The sequence below is a fragment of the Vipera ursinii genome (assembly GCF_947247035.1).
Source record: "Vipera ursinii genome assembly, chromosome: 1".
In the NCBI taxonomy this organism is placed as follows: domain Eukaryota; kingdom Metazoa; phylum Chordata; class Lepidosauria; order Squamata; family Viperidae; genus Vipera; species Vipera ursinii.
In genome coordinates this window covers 28,809,483-28,835,260 of record NC_139512.1, presented here as the reverse complement: position 1 = coordinate 28,835,260, position 25,778 = coordinate 28,809,483, and the positions used below count along the sequence as shown (strand labels likewise).

At 39.0% G+C, this 25,778-nt stretch overlaps 1 protein-coding gene across 1 annotated transcript; it reads left to right on the top strand.

Annotated features, from left to right (window-relative positions):
- Positions 1–213: 213 nt before the first annotated feature.
- On the top strand, positions 214–24,239 carry WDR89 (WD repeat domain 89). Its single transcript, XM_083351173.1, has 2 exons — positions 214–286; positions 20,746–24,239. Exon 2 carries the CDS (start codon positions 20,774–20,776, stop codon positions 21,926–21,928), a length of 1,155 nt encoding a protein of 384 aa, XP_083207299.1. The 5' UTR covers positions 214–286; positions 20,746–20,773; the 3' UTR covers positions 21,929–24,239.
- The last annotated feature ends 1,539 nt before the right edge of the window (positions 24,240–25,778 follow it).

The following is a 25,778-nucleotide window of genomic DNA, read 5'->3' as shown; positions in this document are numbered from 1 at the left end:
ATTCTGGGAGTTGAAGTCCACGCATCTTCAAGTTCCTAAGGTTGCAAAACGCTGCTCTACGGTAACCGAATTACGACTTTTTGTCGTGCTTCAAGCACCCCGCCCCTTTCTTTTCTTGACCTATCAAGGCAACATAGCGCTGCTTTGGACGCCTGCGCCTTTCTGCTGGAAGAGCAAGCCAATGGAATTGCATCGGAAGAGAACGCTGAAGTAGAAAAAACGGTGAGCACGCACGCACGCACGCACGCAGGGCTGAACGGAACTTTCATTTCATTCTTTCCGCGAGGTAATAAGCGTTTCTGGGGGTTTTTTTGCACGTGTGAGCGCTTGATCGCTTGTGATAGCTTGTATGTCTGTTAATTTATTTGAGCCAAAATATTTTCTTCCAGTTTGGAATCAAGTTTTTTAATGGCAGTTTAGTAAAACAGCGATCGGAAATCTTAAGAGCAAAAGAAAACAGCTCGCGTGGGGAATCCTGTAAATTGAATGCCGTGACGTATTTGCTTTTTTTGCTGTACATTTTTCTGCTTTCCCTTTCTCCCAGTTCAACAGCTAAAAATTCAGGTCGGGATTGCTGAATGTTTTGAGTGCAGAACTCTGCAAAGACAACTTTTCCATCGTTTAAAAGGAGCCTTTTAGTGACAAGGATATATCAGGTCATATTTGGGAGAGATGTCTGCCAGGGTACAAATAAATATGAACTGATACCTAACAACAACATTTGTTTCCTCCCATTCCCATTCACGGTTTGCGTAAGTAGTTAAGATGTTAGGTCTGTATGGGATACTTGCTTAGCTTTTCATTCACTTCCCAAAAAATTCTATTTCCGTTATGATCACTGATTTTTTTCTTCCTTCTAGGTATAAGTACATGACAAGGGACGCGGTGGCTCAGTGGGTTAGGACGCTGAGCTTGTCGATCAGAAGGTCGGCAGTTTGGCAGGTCGAATCCCGAGTGCCGCGTAGCAGAGTGAGCGCCTGTTACTCGTCCCAGCTTCTGCTAACCTAGCAGTTCTAAAGCACGTAAAAAATGCAAGTAGAAAAATAGGGACCACTACGGTGGGAAGGTAACAGCGTTCCGTGCGCCTTTGGCGTCTAGTCATGCTGGCCACATGACCACGGAGACGTCCTCGGACAAGCGCTGGCTCTTCGGCTTTGAAACGGAGATGAGCACCGGCCCCTAGAGTCGGAAACGACTAGCACACATGTGCGGGGGAACCTTTACCTTTACTTTTTATAAGTATATGATTAACAAAATTACTACATTTGCCAGTACTTTTTAAAATCACATATTTTTCTTGCTCTTTGACCACATTGTTCACATCTCACTTTCCCTCAGTATACATTATACAATATACTGTAACTTTCAGACAGATTTTTTTGCAGCCATCATTTTTTTTATATCCCATTTTTTCTCAGCATTTTGAAACAAGGCAGTTTGTTTGTGTAGCGCCTCTTGGCACTGTCTGAAAGCAGTTGTGTTTTTTCTACAATTATGCAGTTCCTTTCTACAGATGAAGTGTGATCCAAAAGAAAGGTGTTTGCTTCAAGGAGTTGGTTTTAGATATTATATGCATGTCCCTGGAATCTTTTCCTTTCAGATCAAAAATACTGCAGAGCTTTAGGCTGTTCTTACTGTCAGAATCATTCTTACATTCTTTACAGAAATGTGCTGTGGTTAGGAGAACCGATGGTACAAATCTTTGTAATCTATATGTGACAGTTATAGATAATTTTTGAGGTTAAAAAAATAAAAAATGTGATCATAATTCGATAAACCCTTAATGGTAGCTATGGCAATGACTGTTCAGCAAAATTGTTATTTCTTTTTTATATTGGATTAGAAAGAAAAACTAGTAGGTGGATGGTAAAATTGAAACTTTTGCGAAATTTTGTATTGCTTTTTTACATAAAACTGAAAGTTATAGCAATCTGGGTAATTTTTAAATATAGCTTATTTTATTAATATGCTGTCAATAAAGTGACATATATGGGGGGGAAACCCTTGAGCTGATAATGACTGAGCATTTTTTCTGACATAATTTTACCTCCTTTAAGATAGCAAAGAGAACTTGGTTCTTCTTTCTTGTATGGCAGGTATGGGTTACATGTAACCTTCAAGATGTTCTGCTCCATTTTTTTTTGCTTAACCAGCATAGGCAATGGTGCTGAAGATGTTGAGCACTGCAGTGCACATAACATCTGGAGCATAAAACATTTCCCATCCTATTTTTGAACAAAAGAAAACATTGTACTTGGTCCAAATTGGGTAGCTGGATCCAGAGTGATAGATTTTCCAGGTGCTGAACTTTTGGCTGTAGTGCAGACATGTCAAACACAAGGCCCGGGGGCCGGATCCGGCCCGCGAAGTGGTTTCATGTGGCCCGCGAAGCCATCCTGGAAACAGTGAGGGAACGGCCCCCACTGCCTTGGCCCTGGCCCAGAGACCCTCTTTCTGCCAGAGACCCTCAGATCTGTCCCACTCCTGCCCAGGTCCCCATAGGCACCCTCGATGCGAACAGTGTAGAGCTGGCCACGCCCACCCAGTAGGCCATACGCACTCTAGCCACACCCACCCAGTAGGCCACGCCCACCCTGGCCATACCCACCCGGCCCCTTGAGGGCAACCGCAATGCTGATGCGGCCCTCAATGAAATTGAGTTTGACACCTCTGGTGCTTAGTGCCACCAAGTGGACTAACGAAGGAATGATGTCATTCCCATTGAGGGCAATAATTGAAAGAGTTGGTCTTGGGGACAGCATCTGCAGAGGTAGTTTTCTCTGTAAGACTGGTAGTTGTTTGCTGTTGCCTTCTTCCATGAAGTTTTTTTTTACTTCGTAGTCTAATCTATAGCAGTGAGTTTTCTTGTTGATCTAGCATTCAAGAGTTAACACGGTCCAATCTTGCTTCACTGTTTCAGTCGAGGGCTTTGTGAAGCAACCCATAATGCTACCAGTAACAAAAAGAATAAAATAAAATTACAGCAATGCAGCATTTAGACATTTTGTTTAATGAAATCATTACCCCAATTCTGGCTGAAGTCTTTGAGGTACTTAGTAAGAAAATGCAGTAATGTACCAAAAGCTGTTCTTTTAAAAGCAAGACACAATAGACCAGCGGAATAAATAAAAAAAAGAACTTCATGCTTCTTCCTATGCTCTCTCTTTCATTCCCCCATCCCCTTTTCTTAAACTCAGGAAGCAGCTGGGATAGTATTGACTATCATTCTGGAATATGATTTAGAGCTAAGTTTTCTAGAATTCTTTTTTTCCATATATTTTGTTGATTTTTTAAAAACATAAATCACTTAATAGTTGGTAAACAGTGTGTTTGCTGGGTTTACATTTGTAAAAAAAAATCATTAACAATTGGTTTCTATAGTCATAATCCACATAGTACATTTAGTTGATTTCCCCTTTTCCCCAAAATGTCTTCTTTGCAAACCTTGAAATAATACAGTTCTTATCATTTTGATAAATAAGTTACATATATGATTTCCCCCCCAATATTGCTAGAAATAATGATCACATCAATATAATTTTTCTTTTCTATCTAATCATTCTAGTTGCCTCATCTTATATCCTGTTACAGTCCGTATTTAGATTTGTTTCTCCCATAAAGTGCAAAGTAATGCTGGTTAAGATTTTCTCAACAGTTAATTACATTTAAAGATTTAAATCCATTTTTCCCACATGAACCATCTCAACACTTACATTTCTTAAACAATAGGTAAAAACAGTAAACAAAAGGAAAAGAGCAAGAGTAAAGAAACATAAAAAGTAAAACTCTACATAAAATATATATTCCTTCTAAGCTGATATATATACATTCCCAAAATTTCTTATTCTTTTTAACCTTAATTAAAATGTATTTAATCTTTAAATATTCCATTTAATGTGTCTAGACATCTAATCTCTTATTGAAAACATTTTGTTTCTTTTTTATACATAATTTCCCTAAATTCAAACATATTTAATTATCTAAAACATTTCCTTCATCTAAGCCATTTCAACAATATTATATTACTTACGTCAAGAAATAAGAAAAGAGAGGGGGAAGGGGTTTTTTTTAAAGGAAAACTGTATTTTAAAACTTTTCAATAAAAAAAAAAGAAAAGAGAAAAAAAGCAAACAATATTATTTAAGGAATTTATCCCTGTTAGAATGACCTATGTATTCAGAATCTTTTCTATTTCTTTAACCATACTCAAACAAATGTTTCTTTTTTAAATATTCTCTCTGGTAGATCCCATCATCTATTTTCTTAATTTCCATTTTGATCTTTTTCCTTTCACCAGTATCTTTCGTGATCAATGTGTTTTGCTGAATCAAAAAGTTTTTCCATATATTCATGACGGTTGCTGTAGGTCACGGGTCGGCAACCTGCGGCTCTGGAGCTGCATGCAGCTCTTTCAGACTTCTGCGGCTCCTAGTTTGCAGAGAGGGTGACAGAGACAGAGAGCCACTTGCGCTTCCCCCCCCCCTTGTTGTGTGTGTGTAACTCACGCTGTCCTCTGAGAAGCTTATTGGGCAGGGCTCCTGCTCAATAAGAATGTGTATCAGCTTGTCCAAGAACAGCGTGAAGCCAGCTTGCCAGGTGAGCAGAAGATCAGAGAGAGGGAGAGAGAGGGGGGGAGAGGGAGGGGGGGGAGAGAAGCACAAGTGCCTCTCTGTCTCTCTCTCACTCACCCACACCCACAACACACAAACACACTGTGGAGGAAGAGGACTGGTAGACCAAGGGCAGAAAGAGAGAGAGAGAGGGAGAAAGGAAGGGAAGGAGAGGGAGGGGGAGAGAGGAAGGGAGAGAGGGAGAGAAAATATGAATATATGTGGTTGTCCTTACTGGACTTTTAGTAAAGAACGTTTAATGAAATATTTTGATGTTTTTTTTAATTACCGTATATACTTGAGTATAAGCCGAATTTTTCAGCCCACTTTTTGGGCTGAAAAATTCCACTTCGGCTTATACTCCAGTCAACAAAAAAACTTACCAAGGACTTGTGCGCGGCCGAGGCTTTGGAGCTTCCGGGATCGCGCTCACCTCTCCCAAGCCACCGCCGTCCGGAGACCTGACGAAGTTTGGGGAGGTTTGGGGAGGTGCGCGCGCACCTCCCCAAACCTCCCCAAACGAAGCCGGGTCTCCGTTCCTCTGCGCCCTGCCTGCCTGCTTCTTTCCACAGCGGAAAGAAGGCAGGCAGGGCTCGGAGGAACGGAGACCCGGCGACGTTTGGGGAGGTTTGGGCGCCTCTCCAAATATCCCCAAACGTCGCCGGGTCTCCGTTCCTCTGCGCCCTGCCTGCCTGCTTCTTTCCACAGCGGAAAGAAGCAGGCAGGCAGGGGGCGGAGGAACGGAGACCCGGCGACGTTTGGGGAGGTTTGGGCGCCTCTCCAAATATCCCCAAACGTCGCCGGGTCTCCGTTCCTCTGCGCCCTGCCTGCCTGCTTCTTTCCGCTGTGGAAAGAAGCAGGCAGGCAGGGGGCGGAGGAACGGAGACCCGGCGACGTTTGGGGAGGTTTGGGCGCCTCTCCAAATATCCCCAAACGTCGCCGGGTCTCCGTTCCTCTGCGCCCTGCCTGCCTGCTTCTTTCCACAGCGGAAAGAAGCAGGCAGGCAGGGGGCGGAGGAACGGAGACCCGGCGACGTTTGGGGAGGTTTGGGCGCCTCTCCAAATATCCCCAAACGTCGCCGGGTCTCCGTTCATCTGTGCCCTGCCTGCCTGCTTCTTTCCACAGCGGAAAGAAGCAGGCAGGCAGGGGGCGGAGGAACGGAGACCCGGCGACGTTTGGGGATATTTGGAGAGGCGCCCAAACCTCCCCAAACGTCGCCGGGTCTCCGTTCCTCCGTCCCCTGCCTGCCTGCTTCTTTCCGCTGTGGAAAGAAGCAGGCAGGCAGGGCGCAGAGGAACGGAGACCCGGCGACTGTGTATTCTGGCTTGCAAAATGGCGGATCGAGCCTCTGCTGGCGGCAGAGGCTTGCAGAACGGCGGATCGGCTTATACTCGAGTCAACAACTTTTCCAGTTTTTGGGGGTGAAATTTGGGGTCTCGGCTTATACTCGAGTCGGCTTATACTCAAGTATATACGGTAAGAGGTGAGGTATGGGGATAATTATGCTCTATTTAAAGACGGTAGATAAGCTACTAAAATTGTTTTTACCTGTTGGGATGAAGGAGAAAGGTTTTTTCCCCTCTTTCTCCTGTCCTTTTCTTTTTTTTTCCCCTGCAATTTTTTTCTTTTCTACTTTTCTGTTTGTAGTTTTTATAGTTTGCACTGGTTTATTTCATATATACAAGGAGGACTCAAATAGACATTTGAGTATTTTATTTTTTATTTTTATTTATTTTTATTTTAATTCCATTTATATCCCGCCCTTCTCCGAAGACTCAGGGCGGCTTACAAGCTTAGCAGTAGCCTTCATTCTATGTATATGCCTGCTTATTAGGGCTTTCACACACACACACCCAAGCGGCATTATTACAAAGTCAGCTTAATTGCCCCCAACAATCTGGGTCCTCATTTTACCTACCTCGGAAGGAGGGAAGGCTGAGTCAACCTTGAGCCTGGTGGGATGCGAACCTGCAATAATTGCAGGCAGCTGGTGTTACTTAAGGAGGCATTAGCCCACTGCTCCACCAAGGCTCATTTGAAAGTAACCTTCAACCAAGCATCTTTTTTTTTGGAGTTCAAAATGCTTTTGTTGCATGCAGAAATAAACATTTGTTTTCTTTGTTCATTGATTTGTTCATTGATTTCATAAATGCAGCAATTATAGTTTTTTATACATAGCATAAAGGTAAAAAATAATATATGCAGTATTATCTTCATTTTTGATATCAAAAGGGTTTTGCGGCTCCCAGTGTTTTTGGTGGGTAACGGGTCCAAGTGGCTCTTTTGAGTGTTTTAGGTTGCCTAACCCTGCTGTAGGTATAAGAAGTAAATCGAATAAAGTGTCTTTATATCAGGCTTTTGCCTTTCCATGTTTCTTGAAAATCTTTTTCTTTTTCTCCTTCTTTGCTTCTCTTATCACTTCCTTTCTTTCTGATGTTTTCAACATCTCTACATTCCATTTTATCTAATCATTTTTTGTCCTCAGATTTATTTTGTAGTCTTAGGGGATGAGTTGCTTTTTCATTTCTTATAATTTCCTCCCCACTAGGATTAAATCATGTTTTCTTGTTTTCTTAAGTTCCATCTTTGAGTCTCTATTTTCTATTTTATGGCCACTTATTTGTTTTGTTTGCTCCTTCTCTGTTGTTGTTTCCTGGAAGTTTTTTTGTTGTAGAGTTAACTTAGAAATAGATTGATTTATATTTTCAAAGTTATTTTGAATTTCTTTGTGATTTGAACTCAGTGTTATTTGAATTAATTGCAGTATACTATATATCTCCTCCTGACAGTTATTTATGTTTTCTTGCTGTGTTTTATCTACATGTCTCTGATCCAAAAGTTGAAGTTTTCCTTCTTATCTGCAAATAGCTTTAGAGTCCCGATTAAATAAATATTTGTAATCAAAAGAGTTCAGAAGAGATTTTTTCCCTAAAATTTATAATTCTCTGTCTGCAGCCCAGATTGTTGTCCTTTTTTGTCACAGCTGTTCTTTGTTATTAAAGCTTTGAAGGTCACAAACACAGATTAGCTTTTCCCGGGTTTTGGCAAGTTCTCTATGTAATTCATAACTCATAATTTTCATCCATCGCTAGGTGTCAGCATCTATTTAATTTTCAATATGAACAATGGTCTTTAAAATGAGAGTCTTAACCATTCAACAATTTTAAACTTGTCCAAAGTTAAATTTTAGCTTTCAAGTTTACAAATTTATTTCACTACCATATATTTTGATGCTCCATGGAAATTCGCCACTTCCGTTGGTATAAGAGTGGGGCGGAAGTCCCCCTCCTTCACTTTCGGAGGTATTTTGCTTCTTGGGGATCTTTTCCAGGAAATAAGTGTCGAATAAGTGTAGAATAGAAAAGGGAAAATCAGATTCCTCACCCAGTTTCAAGCATGCTGTTAACTGTTGTGCTGGTTACTTCTTTTGGATTTTGGTTGCAAGTACCTTGGGCTGATCGGTAAAATACAGCCTTTCTCCTGTCGGGTTAGAAGGCTTTCCCCAAGACGAACGAAGCGACCGCTGTCAATCCAGAGTTGCTGGGGCACCCTTCTTTCTTCGCTGCTTCTCCCGGGCGGCTTGGACCCATTAGGGTCTTCAGAACTTCCCTGTCCCACAAGGAGGAAAAATCTGATTTATCATGGTTAATATTTTTTCTTTTAATTTGACAAGAAGATATATATATATATATATGTTTTCTGAGGTTTTCGCGGGTGTTTGTATGTGGATCTTTGGTCATTCGGGTTTTTTCCCACGTAGAATTGAAGGTGTAGGAGCAACGTTTCGACGGAATCCCATCCGTCATCCTCAGGCTTGTGGCTTCAGCTTCCTTCTTCTGGGAGAAGAACGTTGCTCCTACACCTTATCAATTCTACGCGGGAAAAAAACCCGAATGACCAAAGATCCATATATATATATATTGCTCAAAAAAATAAAGGGAACACTTAAACAACACAATGTACTGTATTTAATAGTAGGATGTCTTATTTCCTGTTCCCTTTATTTTTTTGATATGTGTGTGTGTGTGCGTGTGTGCGTGCGTGCGTGTGTGTGTGTCTGTCTGTCTATCAAACAGTCTGGGCATCAATAAAGCTGTCAATTGAAAAATGTTGGAAGGCACACTTACAAAATGGTGCCTGAAAAGTTTGCCAATGCTTGGTGTAAAGGCATCTCTCTGCTGAACTGTTTTTTAAAAAAGGCTATTTAAAGCAAAGCAGCCCACGTTTGGATGGTACTTCTTAGACCTTCAAACAATAACATGTGACATTTTAAAGTCTGAGCATGACTCATTTTCACATTGAAATATTTCTTGGGTAGGACCTTCCAGCTATCTTGTGATACCCACTCTAATGCACTCTTATTATATAAGCCAGTGTGCTGCCACCACGTGGCTGTTCTTGGGAAATTACCAATATGCTAATTGGGTCTGCCAGTACCTTCCCCCTTTGTGATGTATTTCCTATCCTGCTCATGATGCTGTACTAGGATCCACCCCTTCTGGGTTGGACTTCCTCCTTCTCCTTGCTCCCTTATGTTCCATCCTCCATTGTAACATCTGAACACAAGCCATGCGGACAGTAATCCTGTTACTGTCTTTTGACCTTAAAGCTCCGGCCAGATTCACCTGACCACACCTTCTCTGCTGTAACCACCTTCTACATGTAAAATAAAGGTATTTCAGATGAACCAGGTGCTTTATGAGTTCACTGTCTGGAAAGGGCCGTTAAATGTGACTAAATTCGCTTAAACATACCAATAAGTGTCACAACAAGGAATTATATTCGCAATACGACTGCCTGTCCCAGAACAGTCGAAAGACAGTAACAGGATTACTGTCCGCATGGCTTGTGTTCAGATGTTACAATGGAGGATGGAACACAAGGGAGCAAGGAGAAGGAGGAAGTCCAACCCAGAAGGGGTGGATCCTAGTACAGCATCATGAGCAGGATAGGAAATACATCACAAAGGGGGAAGGTACTGGCAGACCCAATTAGCATATTGGTAATTTCCCAAGAACAGCCACGTGGTGGCAGCACAGCCAGGTTTCCAAGACAATATGATCTGAGGAAACAATACAACTGGCAATTGCAATTGACCTTTTATACCTTTAAGGAACAACAAGGGTGCTGCCAGCAACTTCTAGTATATCAGATTACAAATCCAGGTTTAAAAATTGCTGTTTATTTCAAGCATTTCTACTCTGTTCTGAGTATAATAAAATATGCCCAGTACAAGAAAACTTTTGCTCAAGAAGAGTTTACAGATAAATATACATCAATCTATTTATAGCAAATACAGGTATGTTAAACCAATGAAAAACAGGAGGGAGGAATCAGTATGGTCAGAAAATGCCAGAGATTTCTAGAATTAGAAAATTCTAGAATTAGAAAAGCAAAAAAATTAAAACAGTGACTCATACATGCAAGCATGGAACAAAAAAAAAATGGAACAAAATGGCCTCTCTGAGGAGGGCATATCTGACTGAAATGTAGATCAGAAGTCATATTCATTTGGATTATGCAAAATGTTTAAGCTTAGTTCATTTGAGGAGTTGTGAGGATGGTTCTGAGAAAGAATCTAGAATCTGTGAATGTAACAGTAAAGTTAGAATCAGTAGCCCTTTAAATGAAAGTCCTGTGGCCCCAGATTCAAACTAAGTTGCTTCTAAGCCATTCAGCAACCTGGGAGAGGCAGTCAGAAAACTGAGATATATATATTTTTTAAAAAAGACTTCTTTGGAGGAAAGAGCTACTTGGAAATCAGTATAGTTACTAACCAGACACGCATATTTGATATCAGTGGAACTCTGGGAAGAATTTTATCTTATGTAAACAGCTTCTGTGACCAGTTTCCTAAAACTTTGTCCACCTACTTTGATTGGAATGTTTGAATTCAGCCCCAGTTAGTTACCTACATGCTCATGAATCTTGGCTTATAATATATCACTATGTGTGACAATAGTCAAATAGCATAAGCATTCTTGTCTGTGAATCTGCCAAAATTGTACAAACTCTTATGCACGAATGCAGAAATAGTATATTTGACAGATTTGACAGTGCTATAAGATACTGAGATCCATTATCCATTCGCTGTTTATGCAGGCATTGATTGCAAAGTGCTGCTTTTAACATGGTCATATATTAATGTCATACATGGCTTGGTGCCAGAATACATTCAGGACCACCTCTGGATATAACTCATCGTCCTCTATATGCCCATTCTCCAGGGGGAGAAGCTTAGCATAGTCCCCTTAGTGAGGTGAGGTATAGGGACCCAAAAGGAATCTTTTATGCAATGAATCCCATCAGTTGCCAATTGTGCCTTTGCTGGCAATAGAGAACTGCTGAAAACAGCTCTTTTGCGCAGCAAATAATTGCACTACAAATAATATGTAGTTACATGGTTGTCTAGCTATTTCTCCCTCTTTCTCTATTATGTGTTACTATGTTACTGTTGTGCATTTTATTGGATTGATTTTATGATTGTGAACTCCTGAGAGTCAGTTGGGGTGCATAAAACAAATAGATAAATACCATAAACCATGAGAGATATCTTGCAAATATGTGAGACCCTAGTGTGGAGATACTGTATATTCATATTTTTTTAATCCTAACAGCCAATTATGGTGCTGAAGCTAAAAAAATTAACCAAAAGCCTCAATTCTGGTAGGACAATGTATCGCTAATCTGGGATACTCACAATTCCATCTCTCATTGTGATATTAAAAATATACATCTCACTAGTTGTTCCCATTCTATGCACCAAAGCATTTACTTCTATGAGTAAAAGCATTTTGGTAGCTACATTAAGCAGGAAGAAGAACAAGGAACTGTGCTCTGCAGGACGACTCATTGATGAATAATTTTAGTTGGCTAGTCATATTTATTTTAATTAAATAAGCATTCATCTGTGCATGAACAAAAGCTTTTCCAAGAAAACATGCATGCTTTTCAGATGAGACATAGCATGTTCTTGTTCTTTACTGTAAAAACAGAATGCCTCCATCCTGTGGAATTTAAAATTTTCTTAATTTAATCTGGTCAGTTTTATAATACAATTAACCTCATTGACTGTTGGCTCAATCTTACAAAAGTTAATTCAGAAATGAATAATTTTGTGCTTATTATGAAAGTGTTTTACAATCCGAATTTAATTCATAACTGAAATAGGACTTGCAAAATATTATATGTTCCTCTATGGAGATTAGTTGTTTCAGTAAATATTAAAATCTCAAAATCCAGATATGTCTATTGAGCTGAAATTATTTTTAATTGACCTCTGGTTTTGTCTGCTGCTTCATCTCTGTTAGACAAGCATTTTTAACACATACCATCAAAAGTTCTATAGCCACATATAGGGATTGTAGGGAAAGGATATCATAGAGATGAAAAAAATGCAGAACTGTGGAAAGACATAACTGGGGTGCATTTGCAATGTAGAAAACAGACAAGGAGCAATCGTCCAATGTAGCCAATTGGCAGAGGGTTTAGAATAGAATAGAATTATTTACACATCAAATAATTTGTGGAATGCCTTACCAGAAGATGTCTTGATCACCTCAAATTGTATAGCTTTAATTTTAATTTTAATTTAATTTAATAACATTTATATACCGCCCTTCTCCCTGAGGACTCAGGGCGGTTCACAGGGCAGAATAAAATAACAAATACAAACATTAAAAACAGATTAAACAATTGCCCTAGTTAAAAACAATATAAATACAACGCTAAAAACCCCCAGAAAAATTAAAAAAACGAAAGATAAAACAACCCCAACAGTCCCCCCTCAGGCTAGGCCGGCTTGTACAAACAAAAATGTCTTGAGATCGCGGCGAAAGGAGCGAAGATCGGGCGCCGTCCGGAGCTCTACCGGTAGCTGATTCCACAGCTCCGGAGCGCCCACAGAGAGTAGTTGGATGTAACTCACGAAATCAGATCCAATCATGAACTATCAACTTGATACTCGGTTACCTATCTTTTGGGGCAGCTTGCTTTCATGCCAGTTGCAAGGGAATATCCACGTGAGAGGGTTTTATCTGTAGCTCCTGCTAGTGAGGACTGTGATACAGACAGTTGACGGTCCAGTGTGAAAAATGAAATGGTAGACCTTGGCCTTCTCTGATAGAGCTGTTCTCACATTTTCTTACTCAGCTGCTGTTTAAACATACAAGATTTTTTTCCTTCCAGAAAGGGAAGAGAGGTGAGGTCTAGGAAGAATGATGGAAGAACAGAATTTTCATACAGTCATATTGCATGATTACCTGAGCTGAATAGGGGATTGAGGTGATATAAGGTGGGCAGCTTCTGAAGTTTCAGTGCCATCTTTGGATATAGTAGGCTAATAGGTGAGGAAACCTGTATATTTAAAGATAGCAAGTTGACACTGAAGCTCAAAGATACTGGAAAGCCAGGACAAAGACTCGGAAAGGAAGAGAAAGTTGTAATAAGGACAGCATGAGAGAATCTATAGCAAACATTCAGAATGAAGTGAAAAAGGAAGATGTTAGTAACTGAAAGAAACAGTAACAATCAAATGTATTGTGTGATCTTATGCCTATTCTTAGCAGAGATTAATAAATCTTGGTTATAAATAAAATCTGCTTTTTTGTGGGGGTTGCTCTTGTGTGGTGACATGGACCACTGGCATTGCTCTCAGGGATGTGCAAACCATTGTAAAATCTCATCATTGCCAAAGTATTCTCTTTTAAGTGGAGGAGGAAGAATGTAATTTATGAATCACTAGTCTATTTTTGAAAACCTTGTAGGATTAAATGACTCATAGGTCTCTTTTTAGCTTAAGAAAATGGTGCTTATATCCAGTTTGTCGAACACCGAACATTATGATGTTTGATATTCCATTATCATTAAAGCTTACTTGGGCAAGTTTTTAGACCTCTCGGGAGATGGTTTCTCAGTCTTTTAGTACTTTTAATATGCTCTTATACAACAGTCTTTTTCATCTGATTTTCAAATGACAATTAAATATTGGAATCCATTATGGATCATTCTTGTCACTTTGTGTAACTTTTGAGAACCAGCTAAAAGCCAGATACCATCTTCTGTGTATTGGAAATCTCTTTCTATAGCGAATTTCCCATTCTTTCATTTTTTTTAACCACATTGCATGTGAGCCCTCCCAATCCATATTTCTTTATGTATATTTGTAGCAGTTCCTAAACCACTATGAATTTATGAAAGTTTCTGTGGTGAAAGTTCTGTTTGGTTACCTAGAGCCACAAAATATGGAGATAGCCATGAGGTTGGCTTTAAAAGGGGTTAGGAGAATTTCATGGAAGACAGGCCTGTCAGGACTTTCAATTTTCAAGACACAGCATCATCTGTGGGAAGAGGTATACGTAGCTCCAAATTGTAGTTGCAGGGGACCAGCCACTCCTCCTGTGTTGTATACCCTGGAGGGATCTAGTTGGCCACTATGAATGAATGAGCTAAGAATGGAAGAAGACAGAGAGCCTGCTAAGTCCTTGGAGCTTCAACTTAGGATGGAAGGTAAATAAGCCTCTCTTTGCCCCTGTCCCTCTGCAGAAATTATGTAGCTTGTGGTTAGATGAAGAGCTGAATTAATCTGGAATCTAGGAATGTTTCCAAAGAATATAACCCGGCAAAGAGAAAAAAAACTATATGTATCTTACTAAGCCGTAGTTTGCTTTATTATGTATTATTTACATCACTGGAGGAGAAGGCGTATAAATACAATTACTCTGTTACATTGACTTTTTGTGCTAAACCCAAAAGTTTGCATTTTTTTCATTGAGACTGATACTCTAAGATCATGATTTTATGAAATAAGAAAATATCCCAAGTTTATAGAGGCTTCAAATCTGCATTGCTAATTTCTGCTAGTAGGACGTGTCCTAACTCATAATGTCCTACTATGCATGGAGAACCTGCCGTATGTTTCCTATGTTTTCTACAAATGTTAGGTCCCTTTTCAGATTCTCCTATCATAGTGTAGCAGCAACTTCCTTTTAACAAGAGCAAGAGTTGCTGGCTACACTAGAGACTTATTTTTAACTAGATTGCTTGTTTAACCATAAGATTTCATTCCTAAAGAGACACAGAATTCTGATTTCACCAGTTGACATTTTTCCACATGTCCAAAACAAGATTCATTGAAATGTTATGGCTGATAAAAATGCAGCATTCCTGGCTATTCCCACATTGTTTGGGATGTTGGTTTTTCATATGAAAGGCAGTGCCCTCAAAGTGTAAATATTGGTCTAGAAAACGTGGAAATGATTCTTTGTTACCTAATACAAAAGCAGTCTGGGAAAGTTCCAAATTTATTTTCAGGTAACCCAAGCTTTTTAAGAGTTTTTCAGACATCATCTGTCTGTTGAAAGCTCACTTTTCCTCCCTGAATTAAAGCTGAAAGTAGGTTTCCCTCTTCAAATTATATTTTGAAGTCTCATAAGTTACAGTAACATTTCAATAAATGAATTTAATGTGGGATTGACTTGCCCAAAGCTTGAACAATTTGTTTGGGAGCCTAAAAGCATCTACTGTTTTGGGGAAGCTCACTGCTGATTCCATTACCTCTCTAGGATATATTCCTCTATTCTTTTTCTCTGGGCAATAGGGCAATTTAAAAAATGGAGCAATGAATTTCAGCCACCCATAGCTTCATTGTAGAAGAACGTCAATAGGAGTGAACATATTGTTAAGTATTTTAGTTTAAAATGTGAGCACTAGAGTCTAATTCATTTTGAGGCAGGAAGCAAGTTTAATTTGAACATAAAAGTCAATATTGTTCATTTAATTTCAAACAAGCACTTTGTTGTTCTAGTAAACATATCTTATAATAAGTTAGTGCTGATATTTAAAAGGTTTCTCTCTTAACACCCCCATTACATTCAAGTGAATGATACTTGCACTAATTTGATCTTTTTACCAAAAATTACAATGTGCTTCATAGAACACCTTGAAACATATGATTAATCATATTGCAGTTATGGGGGCTGAGGTGAAGAGAGCTCCTTGCTTGAAACTATTGAGAGTCAAACCCCAGACTTGCATTAATTTGCTATCATGTAGCTTGCATCCTCTGCTTTTTCACTTTGAGCCTTTGGAATACAGCTCTGTCAATCCCAGCTACAGCAGTCAACATGTAGGCAGGCCTGGAATTGTAGTACAGAATACTAGAGGCAACAATCAGGAAAGCTATGGTATACTTAAGGATCAACAATCAGTGGTTTGAGTGAGCAACCCTTTCCAATATTTGGTTTCTTCTGAGTATCCTAGACCTAGATAGTATCCATTTCACACTTTGACCCAGGAAGCTCTATGGAAAAACGAAGCAAAAATAAAACAGAAATGTATGCCCCATTTACTTTGTGTACCTTTGGAGCAATCCCTTCAGATTCCTACAGAGGAAAATGTGTTCACTCCTGACCTAGAACAGAGGCAGAAATCATTTGGGCAACTAAGAACAAACCTGCAATTGCTGTAGTGTTGGGAAGGGGACAGTTACTGGGAAGGCTTTACTGGGACAGTTTCCCTCTTTCCACCCCATCATTTTTCCTGTGTAAAACTTATTCAGTGTTTTTCCTTCTCCTGATCAACCCTGGTTTTGGAATTGTCTCTCTGGCAAGCTAAAGGAGTGCGAGGTGAGAAACCAGGTCATACATGCTGGAATTCTAGGGAAGAAATGATGACTTGTTCTCCATACAACTTATGAAAAGGAAATTACATTGAGAATTATGCTTCACCGATACTGGTTTCACCCATCTAAAGAGCAAATCAGTCTGGTTTCAAAATGCCTGGTTTTCAATATGCCTGGTTTAGGTTATTTTCTATAAATTGTTTTATAGATCAAAGCAAAACGTAGTCCATGAGGGAAGTGAATTTACCTAATGAGTGTTCTTAACTACCTATTAAAGATTACCAAAAATGCTTTGTGCAGCAAATTCTAAATTTGCAAGGGAGTGCATGGTTTTGGGATGTGTATGTGTGTGTTTGTGTAGGCATCTATTTCTCTGGAAGGATAACAGAAGCAGCAGCACTTTTGAAGCGCTCAGGTTACTGAACAGGATTTAGGAGCTGGGCAGTGTTTTGTGATGCTCTTGCCTGATGCAGGTTTAGGATGGCTAGGCTGAGGTCAGTTTAGCCTTTATGGCCAGTGTGGCTAGACTAGAGGGAATGTTCCTTGGTAGAAAGGGAGTTTCAATAGAAGGTTTAGTAGAATTGCTTTTTAAAAAATAAATCCTAAACCCTTGCAATTGTGCTGTATAGGATTCCTTGGCTAGAGAAGGGCCTAATGCTGGGAAAGATTGAGGGCAATAGAAGAAGGGGACGACAGAGAATGAGGTGGCTGGATGGAGTCACTGAAGCAGTAGGCGTCAGCTTAAATGGACTCCAGAAGATGGTAGAGGACAGGAAGGCCTGGAGGAACATTGTCCATGGGGTCGTGATGGGTCGGACACGACTTCGCAGCTAACAACAACAACAACAACAATTCCTTGGATGTTAGAAAACTATCTTTGGGGAACATCCTTGCAATGGGACTTTATTAGATTTTTAAAATCCCACTTTTATTATTTATAAGTAATTCAGGTAGCAAAGATACCTAATATTCCTTCCTCTTCCTATTTCCCACAACGACAACCCTTTGAGGTGAGGTGAGCTCAGAGAGTGACTGGCTCAAAGTGACCCAGTGGCTTTCATGCCTAATGTGGGATTAGAACTCGCACTCTCATGGTTTCTAGCTTGGTGCCTTAACTAATAGACCAAATTACTTAAGAAGTCATTGAATGGGGTTATTTGTAATTTGGAGATAGCTTTTCCTTCTGTTTTTATATTTATTTCTGTTTTTATATTTATTAATCCAAACATATGCTAACCTGAGGAGTGAGCAGGACAATCTAATTCAAATACATAATTACTGTAGATGCTACCTCTTGTTAATAGCTCATGTTAATAACATCAGCTTCAAACATTTGCAAGATTTTTCTTTCTCTTTCCAAAGACAAAAAAAACCACACCAAGTTGAATTGTCAATAAAGCATGGCAGTAACAATTTTGAAGTACAGAGTTAGCTTGAATCATATTTTTCATAAGCTTGTATATATTTTGAAAAGGATTAGGCCACTTTGTCATCTTCATGTGTGCAAAGATACATGTATGCAGATTTTTAAAAAACCCTCTTTATTACATACAAGTTAGGGTTAGGGTGTAGATCTGTATTTGAATAATTCAGGATCCACTGGATTCTGACATGAAGTATTTCTCAAGCTCTTTGTTTGACAACAGTGAAGAACAAATCTTTAGCTTTGTGCTAAAAATCAATAAATCGATGGCTCACACCCCAGCTGTGTATGGATATTTCCCAATTTCTCTTAAGCATGGTGTGCACATGCTCCAGCAACCTCTTTCATCTACCCTTCTAATGTTACCTTTATCTGAACTGATCTTTCTTTATCTGTGTCTGAAGCACCTTCAAATTATAAACATATAATGTTCAACACTGAGCAGGTAAAATAAGTATAAAATAGGTCATAGAGATCTAGCATATATAAAAAGTATGTGAAATAAATAGGATTAAAATTAGATGACATTCACCCAGTATTGGGCCACACTGACAGCATTTTCTCTTGCCAACATAAGGTCTTCTTCTGTGCATGTTGAAGGTAGCGTATGTGAGATGGATTGTTGTTCTGCACATTCACATAAAGTGTTCTCTGTTGGGAAGTCCCATTTTCTTAGATTGCCCTTTGATCTTCCTATCCTGGTGTGCAGTCTATTTAGTGATTTCCATACAGGCCAAGCTTATTCTTGACCAGGTGGCAGGTAGTCATGTGGTTATGGCAAATTGCCCGTAGGTGCTTTAAAAATTTGTGTGGATTTATATTTACCCATATTTAGTGTATTAAAAATTAAAAATGGATGCATTTGTGGTATATTTATTTATTGAGCCCTGTACAAACATTAAACCTATTAGATGTTATTTTTCATGAAAAACCTGTATATTTTTAACAAATAAAAAATAGCAATGAGAAGAGTACTGTTTCAAATGTTTGCAAATGTCTTCAATATCTGGCAAAGAATTTTGATTCCATGGATGCCTGAAAAGGGCTTTGGACCCCCCCCCAGGGTTCCTTGGATCACAATTTAATAAACACTAGCCTACAATGATTAGCTGTAACAATGTTCAAGTAGTGTTTTCTCCTGGAAGCAGGCAATGAACTGGGATAATTTTGCTGGGGATACTAACTTTCATTGACTATCAGTAGGTAGCAAGAACAATCTGCATCTATTGGCAACATTAGGCCTCTATGGGCCTACCCCCTTTCCTCTAGTCCCTGAACACTGAGCCTTAAGGCCAATCTGCTTTTAGCAGCAATTCAGTTCTTTCAAGCCAAATTCCCCCTACTCCCATAATATCACAGCAGTGGTCAGCTGTACTTATGGTGGTGTATAGTGAAACCGCTTCACAGAGCACATCCTCAGCTCCTATTTTGGCTGCTTTGGTACACAAATTTACAACTCTTCTACAAGAGCACTAACCTGTGTTCCGAAGCAACCCGAACAATTTGTAGGTAAGATGCAATTATCTTGTAAAGCCGAAGAGATTTGTGTTTATCCTCCTATCTTGTCAGTCATTGTTTGGGCTGCCACCTATTCAAGCCAATCCAGATCACTAAGATGAAAATTGGCTCAGAGATCTAGGGGGTAAATAACCCTCTTGTGTCCTTTACCCATCAAGTATGTTAGCCTGCGCTGCTGATTTCTGGATAGGAGAGATAGAAAATGAATGGGGAGTGAATCCTGATGGATAGCTAACTGTGAAGACTTAGTCATCTGTCAAAATCATTGCCCATCACAGCTCTGCTGTGAAGAATAGCACATGGTTTTCCTGGCTGCTGCTGGTGTTGAGAAGGAGGTGGACAGCATCATACTGTGGCAGGGTGACTTGCCTTGATGGACTTGGGATGATGCAGTTGTCTCAAGGTTAAAAGGTTTCCCCCCCCTCTCTCTGACAAAAAAATCAGGCTCAATGTCACACAGACATTGAGAAACTTCATGCCTGATTAAAGTACATGTCTGTCTTGTAGCTGAAAAACATAAAAGAGCAGAAGTATTAAGTAATGGAGGAAGAATTTGTTGGGCATTCCTGGAGGTTTTGTATGGTGTGAATGGAATATTATATGTGTCAAGTGACATATACATTGATAATTAGTAAGGTCATCAGTTTTTCCTGTGATTATGTACTGTTGATGGAAGGTTTCAGATATTTTTTCATGAGTTCTGGGCACCAGGTCATCTCCGTCAGTGGACAATATGTCATACCACAGCTAATATTGATTGTATTCAGTTTAGTTTTACAATTTTAAATATACTTGTTTATTATTTGGGTTAAGTTGCTTTGCAGAGGTTGTGCTACAAATATCTTAAATAACCTATGGTTTGGCAATTTAAGGTCCATGGGTCATATGGACCTTAAATTTTGAAGATATTTTATTTGGTTTCTAAAAATTCCACCCAATTTGATTCAGGTAATAAAGATTTCATTCATTGAATGGATGGGAAGCATTACAAACTTGACTATTCCAATTTTTATTGTGGTTTTTGTGGGGTAATTAATATCAGCCACAAGCTGATCTATAGGTTTGAATCAGAATCTACCACACTGGTCTGGGCTGGAAGATAGAATTTATTTTTCAACTTCCCAGTCTAGGGCTGGGAGAGTACTTGGTCAAAATCACAAAGGCAGATTTTTTGTCTCAGGGAGGACAACAATCTGAATTTCCCTACTCTCCCCTTGTGTGAATGTGCATATATATCAATATCTGTCTATCTGTTTGTTGTAATAGTAATTTATAACCTGGTGCTGTCTAAATGAGATGGGTAGCATATCTTAACTGGTGCTGGGGTATGGAAGCCCATGCCATGCTTTGCTTTATAATGCCAAGCTTTTATGGAACGCTGATAGTTCTCTGATTCCTTATGCACTCAGTAATGGATGGCTCTCAGATTTAGAGAAATTGTCTATTCATATATAAAATATTAAAGGAAGGATAAATGAGGTTAGAGGTGCAAATCTTTTCTCTGTGCTGAAAAATATTATAGAAATGATTAACAATATAAAGTTGATTTATTTTGGTATATTTATTTATTGCAGACCTTTACTTTCCTGGATGCAGCTATAAATGCCAGTTGCCATGGAGAAGTTCAAGGAACAGTTTTCTAGGCTTCAAATAGCAAAACGGTGTTCACTAACAGAAGACCCATCTTACTTATTGGACATAGATATTTCAAGAGGAGAAGGGAGCCATTTAGTGGCTGTTTCCTGCTCCAATAAATCAATCAGAGTTTACAACAGGGAAACACTGTCCTTGGTACAAGAATATAATAGCCATCCTGCATTGCTAAGTGGTGTCAGATTTGCACATACAAATGAAAATACATTATTTTCAGCTTGCAGTGATGGATCATTAAAGTGTTGGGATATTCGTTCATCAGTTGTGAAGCCTGTACAGTTGTTTTGTGGCCATCCTTCAAATGTTTTCATTAGTTGTGATATAAGCTGCAATGACCTCATAGTATGTGCTGGTACAGAAAAAGTGGAAGAAGATGCATTCATAACATTCTGGGATGCGAGAGGCTGCACAGATAGTGTCCCTTCCAGCAAACAGCCACTAGGTGTCTATTCAGAGTCTCACAACGATGATGTTACTAAAGTATGTTTTCATCCCAACAAACCACATTTGCTTGCTTCAGGCTCAACTGATGGATTGGTAAATGTGTTTGATATTAACAAAGACAATGAAGAAAATGCTCTTATTTCTACTTGTAACTCTGATTCTTCTGTAAGTTTTGTTGGATGGGCTGGAAAAGATTATTGGCAGATTTACTGCATGACACACGATGAAGGATTTTGTTATTGGGATCTTACTCAGCTGGATTCTGAAAAGTCAACTACATTATTGCATATTCCAGATGTCAGAGAAGTAGATAATATCAAACTGGATTACTTAATTGGTGGTGTTTATCATGAAAAAGTGGACAAATTGTTTGTGGTTGGAGGGATGTCAACAGGAAGCATTTGTCTCATAGAGTGTTGTGCTCATGAGCTGAATTCTGTGGGAATACTTCAAGGTGGACACTCTGCTACCGTTCGTTCCTTCTGCTGGAATATGGTTGATGATTTTCTATTTACGGGCGGAGAGGATGCAGAGTTGTTGCTATGGAAACCAGGAGCCATGGAAAACGCTTTGAATAAGAAGACTTCTATGAAAGTGGCATCCTCTGTCTATCAGCGAACAAAAGCTCATCAACATTCTTTGAAAAACAAGAAAAAGTAAAGAAATGAAGAAGGAGTTCCACTTTTTACACTTCTAAGAGATGGCTGTGTGTGTGTGTGATGTAGCAGAAACAAAAAAAATGAAATTTTTAGGCAATTGAATGCGATAACTGTTGTGTAGACTAGAATCTACTTCATTGTACACAAAAATTTATGCTGAAATAAATTTGTTTCTATGGTGCAACAACAATATTCCTGCTTGTATGAGTTGAATTTTCAAAAAGTTGTAGTAGTTTTAAAAGGATGAGATTTCAAAACTTGGACACTGTTTATGCTTTCACCCTGAACATGATCTTGCAGTATAAGAAATGTATACAAAAATGTTTTACTTTACTATTTATTATTCATATATGGCATAGGGCCTGGCTACCTATGAAACCGGCTTCATCTCATCACATCATCCCCACTCATTCAGGCAGGGAAGGCATGCCACAGACCCCATCAATCAAGGATGTTTTGCTGCTGCCCCACAGTGGAACATCTTGCTCTCAATTTCTTGCCCTTTCACAAAGGGTCAAAACCTGGCTGTGTAGTCTTGCAAGTGAGGGACACAAGCCCACAGCCGTGGGGCTGGTCAGCCCTATGAGAACCCCCTGCCTATATTAACAAATCTTAGTCTCCCCATCTTAGAACTCTCCATCTTTTGTAATTTTATAATATTTTACATTTTTAAGTATTTTAATCTCAAAATTACATGGTTTTTAATGTTTTATTATACTGATTGAATTGTACACTGCCCAGAGCCCCTCTATGAGGGACATGGTTGGTTAAGAAGTTTGATCTGTAAATATTGCTACTTGTAGTTTCACTTGTATGTTTCACTGAACTGTATTTTTGCAAATCATTAGTATATTGATACATGCAGGGAGGTGGGACTTGAAGCAGTCTTGATCTGTGATTGTGAAGAAATTGCAGCAGAGTCTGCAGGCCGTATTTGGGAAAATGAACTTAAAATTATATTTCAATATTCTTAAAAAATGGATGTCAATGCAGAGCAGAAAGAGAAGGAAAATCTGCTTAAATAACCTGAAAAAACAAACTACCCACATAACCTATCAAAAGAGATCAAATTAGAGAACAATCTTGGTACTTGGGGACACCTGAAATGAGACATGGAATTAGTTTATATTACAATGTCCATTCCCAGGTTCTATAAAATTTTACCTTTATTTTGATTTGAAACACATTTTGATTCAAGATGGTAAGGAATTTAATTTCTCTTTCTGAAAAAGAATAATTTAGAGTTGCCTATTTAGTATTAGTGTGTTTTTCTTTGTTATGCAGTCATCTATATGGTGGAGGTTGGCAAATTGTTGCCCAGAGCATCAGGGCCCATATCACCACTAGATGGCACCCACTATTCTATATTTTTAAAAAATCTCAAGAGATAGCCAAGTTTTGCAAGACTTCAGTGTTGTTATGTCAACTCTTAATGAAATTTTGTTCATTTTTTTTCTATTTCCAAAGTTGAGTTTTTAAGATTGTGAGCACCTGCTTGCTATCTGATAAGGTGATTGAACCTTAATTTATACTGAACCATGAATATTTTGGGGAGGCTATTCTATTTTGTATACCTTTTTAAAGGCACTACCATCACATTAGGATTCACTTATTTGGAACTCCTCACTTTAACCTGAGATGTCAGGAACTATATAGAAAATGTTTATTTTGAGAGGAAGGAGAATAGTTTTTGGTAGAGGGAGGAGGAAAAGCCCTAATTTGCCAGAATGTTGACTTTACATTTCATATTAATTATTTTGTTTGTTATAAACTGCTCAGAATTATTGAGACTTGGAGGGAGCATACAAGATTCACAAATTATTGCTATATATAAAAAGATGTGAAACCACAGCTGTGAGTTCTTTAGCTGGTGTTCAAGTTCTTCCCAAGATCCTTGCATATCAAAATGTATTGGTGTAGTGTATGTGCGGATCGATATTTGTAACTGACAGGTGAAAATTTTGTCAATGTGCAGTTTTTCTAAGTGCCATCCAAGATTTTTTGGAATGGCAGCCAGTGAGCTGATAACCATAGGGATCACTATGGCCATTTTATGCCATAATCTTTCCATTTCAATTTTCAGATCTTGATATTCTGTAATATCCCCTGGTATTGCAACAATTATTCATACCTTCTTTTTTTCCAACCACATATATCCAGTGTGTTAAGAGTCAAGAATTTATTTGTATGTATTTTGAAACCTTTGTGGGATTTTAATCTACTCATGTTTGACTACTTTTTAAGTATGTTCCTACCAATTTTTCATTACTAGTATGTGATAATTTTTACAGATGTTCCAGTGAATCATTTTGGCAACTGTGTTATGTCATTATTTATAATCAAGCTGAGTATATGATTTACTGCTTCTTCTGCTTTACACAACTGCACTTTGAATCATTTCATGATATTTCATTCCTGGTCTTGATTGCATCAGTTTGAATAACTTAGTCTTGAGCAGCCAAAATCAAGTAGTCTAATAGTGAAACATCTTGAACTAGATATGATCCAGTATTGACTACTGTCCCCTGGTGACCATGTATTGGCATGCCTCTAGTTCAGACATGTCAAACACAAGGCCCGGTGGCCGGATCCGGTCCGCGAAGTGGTTTCATGTGGCCCGTGAAGCCATCCTGGAAACAGTGAGAGAATGGCCCCCACTGCCTTGGCCCTGGCCCAGAGACCCTCCTTCTGCCAGAGACCCTCAGATCTGTCCCACTCTGCCCAGGCTCCCATAGGCACCCTTGATGTGAATGATGTAGAGCTGGCCATGCCCACCCAGTAGGCCACACACATTCTAGCCACGCCCACCCAGTAGGCCACGCCCACCCTGGCCATACCCACCCGGCCCCCTGAGGGCAATCGCAGTGCTGATGCGGCCCTCAATGAAATTGAGTTTGACACCCCTGCTCTAGCTTATGTTTGAATTTAATTTTGGCCTCCTTCGAAACTGCCTTAAGAACAGAAGGAATAAGAATTATCTCCCTTCTTGAGGACAGAAAGAATAACCTTATGGCTAGTTGTCCTGATTGTAAAGGAGTTTTAAAGGATTTGAAATTGTTACCTGTTTCAAGGAATGTGCTTCAGCATAATTGTGAGGGGAATCAGTTGATAAGGATTTATTTTCTTAAGGTTATGGTGTATATCTTCATAGAACTGGGCATATGGAATGTTACATATACTACTGCCTGATGTACTTTGCAAATGCTTGTCAAAAACAGGGAGACATCAGTGTTTACTTTTTCAACAAGAAAATATCTGATGTAATGTCTAAATAAATAAATGTACCATAGTTGATTTTTCACTTTCTTTTGCAATTGAATGGAAAATATTCTCAAAATGGAAAGGGGTAAAAAAAATTAAATACTGGACAGCATGCACATGTTACAATCACAAAGTAGTTTTGGAATCATGTAAATATGACCTCATTTCTATGGTGAAAACAGATTTGAGAAAATGCTGTGTCTATATGTTAATTAAAACATAAGAATGCTTGGTAATACAAGAGCCATGGCTAGATCAAAGATGATAAAACATTGCGCTGAAGGAAATTTCTTAAATGTTGCTGACAGTTAAGAATGTTTCCTTTTGCAGAGGAAGTCCTCTCCTGCCTCGCTGCACTTTATTTCAGACAACTCTTTCTACATTTAATGGTTATTGCAACTATCACTCTGAGTCCACCCATAATTTTCAGTGCTCCTACTCTAAATGGCAGCTGTCTATTGTTCATGAAGGGGGATAGCTGTAGCCACAAAAAGCCTTATTATATAAAAGTTTCTAATATAAAAAGGTCAGCTACAGGCAGCTATAGGAAACTGATTCTGAAGACTCTTAGGTAGTTGTTGCAGAACCAC

Excerpts from the sequence above, each read along its gene's own strand:
- WDR89 (XM_083351173.1), top strand. The coding sequence starts at position 20,774 with ATGCCAGTTGCCATGGAGAAGTTCAAGGAACAGTTTTCTAGGCTTCAA.